The sequence below is a fragment of the Triticum aestivum genome, chromosome 7A (assembly GCF_018294505.1).
Source record: "Triticum aestivum cultivar Chinese Spring chromosome 7A, IWGSC CS RefSeq v2.1, whole genome shotgun sequence".
NCBI lineage: Eukaryota > Viridiplantae > Streptophyta > Magnoliopsida > Poales > Poaceae > Triticum > Triticum aestivum.
This window is the reverse complement of record NC_057812.1, coordinates 50,510,944-50,520,508: the sequence shown is the minus strand read 5'-3', so window position 1 is coordinate 50,520,508 and position 9,565 is coordinate 50,510,944. Positions and strand designations below refer to the sequence as shown.

Below are 9,565 nucleotides of genomic sequence, written 5' to 3'. Positions count from 1 at the left end.
ATGATTTCGGCTTTAACAGAACATCAAATATTCATTTTTTGCAGGTTATCTTCCGGGCCACTGCTTTGATCCGTATGTGGTCGCTACTCACTCCAACGGAGGCCATGGAGCGTTTGGTTACTGGATCTATCCGGTGGGAGATGGTAGCACGGGATATATTCAACCGGTTTGGATAGCGGTCATGTAATAGGATAGGCAATTAGTTTTCCTATCTTTTTTGTGCGAGCCGGTTGTGGCTTTTGTGGCCGTTTTTATTGACTCTTTGTGAGCTTTCACTTACTTTTTCAAGACTGCAAGACCTTGTTGAACTTATTTAATTTTTATAAAGGTGGCCGTATGCATCGTTCTGATGCAGAGGCCGGGGAGCCCCCCTTTTCAAAAAAAAAACCTTAGTTTTGTAAATCAGCCTCCTTTGAAGCAAAAGATGTGTTCGGTTCAGGCAGTCTTCTACCACTACGCACAGCCATGCAAACGTGGTTCTGCCCGGCAGACGCATGCAGTTCCAGAAATGATTCTTGAACTGTGTGGTGCACACTCGTGAGTCTCTGTGAAATCCTTGGCCTGGTGGTATATATCCTTACTGACTTATTCCTCGTCGCATTCTTTCTTGGCTGCAGTGAACCAAACACATGAGCCTACGTTTTTTTTTTGAAAAGAGGGTTTACCCCGGTCTCTGCATCGGAACAATGCATACGGCCCTTTTATTAAAACATGAGCCTACGTACACTGGTCATTCCTTTCCGTGATTTAAAATCGCTATGATGGGAGCTACAGTCAGGCAGCGGCGAAGTGGTCAGCACTTGCTTCCCCAACAATAGAACGCTGGCCATCCGGCCGGCTTGCTGTTGGAAGCCTTGGCGCTGGGTGTTGGAGCACCGAGCAGGGGCACCGTCGAAACAGGGTGGAGAAGCAGGCATTGGAGAGGAAGAAAAGGGGGACGTACGCCTCCCACCAGACCATCGATGTAGAGGGAAGCGGCGATTGGCAGTTGCAAAGGGGAAGGGTAACTCCTGGATTGCAACCAGAGAAGGAAATACTTGATGAACAATACTTTTCACTCAGGATCGGAAGATGGCGGCATTCCGGTGTCATGCTCCTCCTTGGAGGTATCGTTCTTGTAATGGACACCGGTTGGAGGGAGCAGTGGGTGTGTGGGGTGATGGGGTTGTCATGTCGGTGGTGTTGTAAGACTTCTGTGGCAACAACAACAACAACAACAATGTTTTTTTTAAAATCGAGATGCACTGTCGTCGACACGGGCGACGAATGGGTCTTCATGTGCCTTCTCAGTTCTAACGGCCTTTTGCGATGTTGGTTTGGTCGGTAGTTGTTTTATAGCGAAATCGAAATCGCTTGCTCGGGGAGTATTTGTTTGCAGGGACAGCTCATTTTTTTCTTAATTAATAAATGGAGGAGGAAGAAAACATAATCGAGTTGGATTGCAGACGCGCCCGTCGATTGATTGGGTCCAGCCGCACCGCGGAGAGGTTTGGTTGTAGCCGGACTGGGAACGCCTGCCCGCTGAGCCGCACCGCGACCCGACCCGGACCGGACCGACTCCGACCCAGACAGACACCTCGGCCCCGAAGTGGCGAAGTGAACCCCCGACGCGTCTTGCCTCCTCTTCCTTCCTTCCTTTCTTTCTTGAGGCCGCCGCTCCGCATCTCGCTCGCCGCGGAAGCCGCTGTCGCCGATGTCCGCCGCCTCCCCGCTCATGGGCGGCCCCTCCTCCGCCGACGCGCCCACCGACGGCGAGCACCGGATGGGCACCACCATCGTCGGGGTCTGCTACGCCGGCGGCGTCGTCCTCGCCGCCGACTCCAGGACCAGCACCGGTACGCCCCCCCTCTTGATTCGCTTTGGTTATCCCGTGGATGCAGTAGCGGTTAGGTCTGTGTCGGAGACGGCGCGTCGCGCCTCCGATTTGGCTAGTAGATCGCGGGGAAAAAACCGAGGGATGTAGCTGCTGTGGTTGCAATGTTTTGTGTGACGCCTCTCCTGATTCAGTATTCCCCCCCTTGGTAATCTAGCTGCGAGATCAGGGGAAATCGTCCGTGTTTGCAGTCGACGGGAGTAACCTATCTAACACCACTGTTAGAGGGCAGATGCGCCTTTTAGGTGTAGGGGCGCCACCATCTAGCTCAGCAGGCGAGAGCTCTCCAAGTGCTATTTCTCTAAAATAATAAAACTGCTATTTCTCTAAACAAAATTAGTACAACCAGAAGCCGTTTTTTCATTGCGAGTAGAGCAAATGCAAGTAGAAGTGATACAAGGACAGATAATCTGTCAATGGTATCAAGGAAACCATACTATATTTCAATGGATAGACATGAAAATAATACTAATTTGTTACTCAAACCAACTGCTCGCACACTTGAAATCTCAGGGTATGTGTTACAACACAGCCATAGTACACAGAAAACAAAATCATGGAATCACTTTGAAATATATAAGTGAAACTTGATTCTAGCATTACATTACCAGTTTTGCAGCTCGCGTTTTGCCACTGATCTTTGTATAATTGTGCACCAAGATGAATGACCTGCATGATAATGCATCAGTAGTTCAATGTACAATTCCTAAAGGACATTAACATCTAACAGGAATTTCATTGCAACTCTATAAAAGGGCACTGAGTATACTAAAACCTTCAAGCATTTTGAAATGTTGAGTAATGGACAAGGAAATAGACAAGGCATGATTCGCCAATTTGAAAAGCAAGTGCTGCTGATTTATGTAGATAATCCAGAGTGATGTATCTGTCCTTCACCTTGATATCAATTAGCAGGAAAATAAAACAAATGCAGAATACTTGAAAATATTATCTTCATGTTGGACTTATTTTTCCTACAAACAGATACATGGTTTTGCAAAAGCTCATCTAGAAGATCAATAAAATTAAATGATTTATGCTAGTAGCATCTAGTCAAGTACATTATTCTGCTAAAAATATACTGAACCTGGGAATGACCGGTTTGTGCAATTGTCGGAATTATCAACAAATTGTTTGAATTTTTTTGAACAACTAAAACGACAACCCAAAGCAGCATCTGTGGTTAAGTATGACACACAAATTACCTGAAATTATACAATTTATTCAATTTTTCATACTTATGTTGTCAGATATATTGTGCATATACAACCACTAGAGTTTCCCAAAATGCTTAGTGGTCCAAAATATTTAAGAGAACTGCACAATCAAGGAGTACCAGCTAATCAAACATTAAGCAGTGGAGATACAATCCAAATACTACGTGCGAAGATTCTGTAAACCTTTTGTATCCATTGAAGCTTCAGGGATATGTAGTTGGCTATGTCGCATGTCAGTTGCTGGAAAAGGGCCAGAAGAACACCTTGGTCCAGAGAAATGGGGTTCAGTGCACACAACCCTCGCAAAATAACCTGGTCGAAAGGATATTAGAGTATCAGGTATCCACAGTTACACACATGCTAATTAAAACGCTGGACAACCTGATAAAAGTGTTTTTCCGTGTAACAGAAGCATGGGTGCATGAGATGGACTTACTATGAGATGCAAAACTCTGTGTATTTGTAGGCATCGTTTGGTTTTCTCAAGCGGCAAGAAGAAAATGGGGGAATACGCGAACAACTACACTTCAAGTTTTATGTGTGGAAAATACCTGAGAGCACAACCAAAACGCGCCCCGTCAAAATTTTCACTCAGATGTTACTCTGCTCAACTCCTTCACCGAGTCCAGTGAAACATCAACCTAAAACAGCAATTACAACCAGTAAACCAAATGCTTGATACTTCTATTATTCAGAAAACACATGAAAGATCTGTGTTAGGTGGAGGGTTAAGACTGCATCTCATGTTTGAGTTGTACCGAAGGCCAAGGGTTTTAACAGTCTGACAGAGCACATAGGTAGAATCGAGAGGGTGGAAGAAATTAGTATTTAGTACCTCGGGGAGATTAGGCATTGGTCCATTGGTGAGCTGCAAAACACAGTATCACATATTGGGCAAGCCTGAAACCACATTAGCATAGCAAATCAGAACAGAAAACACGATTTTGGATGAGGATGGTTTGTACCTGCACATGTGCAAAGGGACACCATGCCTCCAGCCATGCCTTGTATCATTTTCAATTGTTAGTACCTTCTTACTGAGTTACTGGACGCCATGCCTCCCTAAGTGCTGCAAAGTCTTAATGCTTATGCTTGAATTGAATGAAGCAAGCATTGATTTGTTTTGCGCGCTGGATTATTACCTTAACGTAATATGTGTTGTTGCCTGGTCTTAATTCGCAGGAATGTATGTGGCAAACCGTGCTTCGGACAAGATTAGTCAGCTCACTGATAATGTTTATGTCTGCCGCTCTGGATCTGTAAGTGTTCATATTTTTGCTGAAGATTGGACACACTCTCATGTTGTTTTCACGTGTTATTGGGACATTTAGATGTTTGGGTAGGCACCATTCAGTTAGTCCATTTCATAAGTTAATCTTGCTTTCACTTGATGATTCTCTAAAAATGAGTAGGTCATTTCTAACTGCTGTTGTTGATAATAAACAAAACAAACAAAAATCTAGCAAGACAAGATTCTATGTTTTGCTTTTACATGCCGCCATTTTGTCGTTGCCTTATCATTGCTTGTCTTGTGGAAGAGTGGGACTCTTGAGTTATGACACCATCATTAGTTTTCATAGGTTGCTTTACTTTTTGGTAGTTAGATATCCCATTTTCTGCTTATAAGTTCTATGTCTCACATGTAACATGCTTCTCAATATCTTGCAGGCTGCGGATACACAAATTATCTCAGATTATGTACGCTATTTTCTCCACCAACACACGTAAGTGTTATGTGCAAAACACAGTTTTTGCTTCTAAATCAAAGCAGGATGGCACTGAATGAATTAAATGGAACTTAGATTTCAATTGTCAATATGATTGCAGCAGTCAGTTGAGTGTTTGATTGCAAGCTGATGTTAAATCTGTCCTCCTTGTACAGAATTCAGCTTGGGCAACCAGCTACCGTGAAAGTTGCATCTAACTTGGTTAGGTTGCTGGCCTATCAGAACAAGGTATGTCTTTTGTAGCCATCACAAGAATGCTCACCTTGATACACGTCATGTCCTTTCTGAGATTTGTTATCACTGCCAGAGCATGTTACAAGCTGGGATGATAGTTGGTGGATGGGATAAGTATGAGGGAGGCCAAATTTACTCAGTCCCTCTTGGTGGAACGATTCTGAGGCAACCATTCGCAATTGGAGGTAAGGTTGAACAATAGAACTGTAGAAGTGCATCATTCCTTGCCTATACTTGAATTGACATCCTTGAGTAGAGTACTTGTTTGCAACAAGCCTTGTGCACTCTGTTAATCACACTTATCCTGGTTGACTGCAACCTGGCTCTGCTGAGTACTGAGAAACACTGAGCACACAGTTGTGCTAGTCCAGCTTTAGTGTAAGGCTGTACGCTATACCAGGTGCTGGTTCTTATACTTCTATGTTATCCCTGACCTTTTTCAGGATCTGGTTCCAGCTATCTGTATGGATTGATGGACCATGAATGGAAAGAGGGGATGACCCAGGAAGAAGCTGAGGTACGTCATTTAGTTTCTTCAGAAGAACTAGAGAGAATTCGCTGATCTTTTCTGCTAAAAACGGAGTAATGGGTTTAATGTGTGAGGCACAGTCCACTCTAAAGCTATGTGCAATTCTCATTCTGCGTCTATCATTGTTTACTTGTTCGGACTCCTTATTTTTATTGTAGTTGGGGTATGAAATGGTGCTCTTATATTTCCTTAAAGTGGAATAAAGCTTTCTGATGTCAGTTTGGCGCATCTCCTAACATGTTTTTCTTATCCTCATCTTAACAGAAGTTTGTGGTGAAGGTGGTTTCCCTTGCTATTGCACGTGATGGTGCTAGTGGAGGGGTTGTTCGCACCGTTACTGTAAGTGTTCTTTTCGTACAAACTCCATGCTTAGTTTCTTTTGGTTCAGAAATACACAACATCATAGAAACTTGAACTTGCTGATTTGAATGGACTTATTATATTCTCTACAACATAAAGATGATACAACCTGGCATGGTGTCTCCTGTGATTGCTTTAGAAACCAAACCAGTCATCATCATAACTCAAAAGGAACACCAATATTTGACTTGGTCTCGTGTGATGTGTTTCTTAAAAGAGATCGGTAAAAGTCTTAAAACCAAATTTCTGCTGACACTACAATTTGGGATAGCCTGACACCAAAACTGTGCCTAGAAGATGTTTCTTATGTCCCGTCTTTTTTTGTTGAAAAATCTTGTCTGTTTTGCTTGGCCGTACTGATTTGAGACGATTGCTCAGATAAATGAGGAGGGCGTTAAGAGGAGCTTCCATCCTGGTGACAAGCTGCCACTGTGGCATGAGGAGATGGAGCCCCAGAACTCGCTCCTCGACATTCTCGCGGCCGGGAGCTCTGATGCCATGGTCCAGTGAGTTTGCTGAATGTTGACTTGTACCTGATGATGACTTGTTCTAGATTTGAGCCGGATGTTGTTAAGAAATTGTGCCGAATTGTTCCACACCAGCTTATTTTCCTCCTTGTTATTACGAATTAATACTAGTACATTCCTTGTTCGATGGATCCGTGTCCTCCCGTGCAACTCTGCTCCCTCGGAGTACCGCGTCGACTGCTGACATTTTTGGAAAAGAAAACACCCGTGAAACCTGACGCAACGTCGACGATCAATGCTGAGATGTGAAGCGTGACTCAAACAGAATGATTGAAATGCCGATGGTCCAATCTGGTTTGTCGGTCGCATTTTGGTTATGCGAGCCTGGCTATGCTACCACAGAGAGCAGCATGGCATGGGCATGTCTTAGTTTGGAAACTCCCAGGTTTTGGATTTATCAGAACGATCATGGCAGCGCAAAATTTGCACGTCTCTTTGGTTTGTGACGGCAATTATTTAGTTTTCACGAGTCAGCGATGCAGGTACAGATACGAGAAATCAAACTTGTGGTCTTGTGGATACCTATTGCAGCATCGACGCGACTCATCATCAACATGTACTCCCTCTGTAAACTAATATAAGAGCGTTTGGATCACGGTCAAGTGTCCAGACACTATTTTATACTCCCTCTGTAAACTAATATAAGAACGTTTAGATTACTAGTTTAGTGATCCAAACGCTCTTATATTAGTTTACAGAGCCCTATCACAACTCTGGTTAGTGAAACCAGACTGTGTCATACTTTGCAGACAGAGTTGGCAATGCGCAAGTGGTGATGAACAAGCCATGGTCCGGAAAGTGTTTCTTAAAGTGTCTGCCTTTGATCTTTTGAAAAAAAGTAGATGCACTGAATGAATATCATTGATAGGTTCACATCGACATCAAATTTGTCATTTTCGCATCTCGTGCAATGTTTCGAATTTTGATATGAAATTTTGTCAAAACATTGAATGATGTCGTGTCAATGAACTAATTTCTTTCCAAAACTTTTCAAACATTTTTTTAATGTACAACCAGGGTACGGTGCACCGGTAGCACCAATTGCCCTGGCGCACCCTGCACAACCGTTAAGTCGATCCTTAGAGCAACTCTAGCATCTGCTACACAACTTGGATCGCAATATTTTGTTATGGAGTCGATTGTCAAAACATATGAAGGTCGACTTGGGTGCATGTAAAGCCAGATTCATCACATTTGAACCTCCAAATTTTTCTCACCTGATGGGCCCCAAACATTGGTGCGACATCTTTTCCCCTCCATCTCTCCTCTCGCAACCACATGTCTGCACCTCCCTCTCCAAATTGGCATGGCGGCTAGTCCTAAATCGAGCCAGACGGCATCCTATGGCTACATCCAAATTGAGCTAGTCTTCCCGCTGCGGCACCAACATCCAACCTTGCCGCTCCCCAGCCTCTGTCGCCCCCACAGACAACACGATTCCTTTTTTTTTCCGAGTATGGTATGAATTGCACTAATTTAGTTCAGAATTATATTAAGCATTAGGTGGGACATCCAATCATCCCACTAATTGGGCCGTCTAAGAATGAATGGAAACTGATGATATGTGTTAATTGTGTGTCGATCACCCGGCGTTTTGTGTTGTGATGAGTGCAACAGTTTATTTATTTAATTAATTTAAATGGAGTAGCAGATGGCAAGGAGACAAAAAGATGCACAATCTCCATGTGTTTGTGGTTAAACAAAGTGTGTTTCTCACCCGGTTCAGATGGCTGGCAGGAACTGCTCATGAAAAATGAGGTTTTTGGCCGGACGGCGAGGTCGGAGGCGGAATCTAAGGCGGCAGCGGCGCGGGAGGCAGGAGCGAAAGCGGGCGGAAGTTGGTTCACTCGTAAAGAAAAGGAGATCCGGCAAAAACAGGGTCTTCCATAGATATGACGAAAATGGATCAGGGTTTGCAGGATCGCGTAAGAAAAATAATAAAGTCAGACAATTATACAGAATCTGTCCTGGCCGGTAAAACCGCCTCCGTCTCATAAACCGGCAACGGCCGGTTATTTTGCGGGATGGCCCGGTTCGCGGGATCCGCCGGGATATCATCGTCCCTGTACGCCATCCCTTCCCAAAACCCTATACCAGTCGCGCCGGCGAGAACCTTCCGTTCCGTCTGGGGTCGCCGCCGCCATGGCCTCCTCCCCCTCCGATATCGCCTTCCAGGCCGCTATCAACGGCAACCTCCGCCTCCTCAAGAGTAAGCGCCTCTCTCTCTCTCTCTCTCTCTCTCTCTCTCTCTCTCTCTCTCTCTCTCTCTCTCTCTCTCTCTCTCTCTCTCTCTCTCTCTCCGAACACTCGCGCGGCTCGGTGTTGTGCAGTGCGGACGGATTTCGGGCGGGCTGGCTGCAAATCCGTGATCCTCCGCGAAATTGGAGCGAGCTTCGATTTGTATGAATTAGGATTCGCAGGGAGAAACCCCAATTTCGGCAGGGCGTGCCCTAGTTCACACCGATTTGGAGCCCCATCCGAGCAATTTCCATCTGAATTTCGCTTGCGCGAATGATTTTCCTGTCTGACATCGGCCGTTCCTGCGTTTCTCAGAAATGGCGAGGAAGGTGGACCTGCGGGGAGCCAAGGACGCGAAAGGGGACACCTGTTAAGACCTAACTACGATCTATGCGAATATTCCAGAAGTTTATGGCTAGATGTATAAGAACTTTTCTCTCAGATCCCCTTTTGTATTGAAAAGTATGAGCTATAAGAATGTATGATACGCCATTGCGGCAATATTCTGGAAAAGTTGAGATAGCGAATGACAGCCACACCCCGGCTGTATTTATAGGGAGCCTTTTACCCGGCAAGACTGTGAAAAGTAACAGTAACAGACTCATAATGGTAAGTAAGAGATCGACGGTTCGCGACGAATCGCTGGTGAGGAGCGATCCTGATCGTTGGTAGCTGCGAAGCATTTTTCTGAACTTCTACAGTTAACTGAACTTGCCGATGCCTGACATTGCCCCCTTCTTGAGATACGACGAGTCCTCACGTCGTTGTTGCCGTCTCCCTCCATGCTTGAGTAGTTGTTCGGAAGAATTCTGGGAAGGAGTATTTGACAAAATCTGCATCTTCCCACGTGGCCTCTTCTT

General features: G+C 44.9%; 1 protein-coding gene across 1 annotated transcript; it reads left to right on the top strand.

The window, feature by feature from the left end:
* Window positions 1-1,576: 1,576 nt before the first annotated feature.
* On the top strand, window positions 1,577-6,594 carry LOC123150260 (proteasome subunit beta type-6). Its single transcript, XM_044570093.1, has 8 exons — window positions 1,577-1,835; window positions 4,273-4,349; window positions 4,759-4,814; window positions 4,973-5,045; window positions 5,125-5,236; window positions 5,495-5,568; window positions 5,845-5,919; window positions 6,319-6,594. Exons 1-8 carry the CDS (start codon window positions 1,694-1,696, stop codon window positions 6,448-6,450), a joined length of 741 nt encoding a protein of 246 aa, XP_044426028.1. The 5' UTR covers window positions 1,577-1,693; the 3' UTR covers window positions 6,451-6,594.
* The last annotated feature ends 2,971 nt before the right edge of the window (window positions 6,595-9,565 follow it).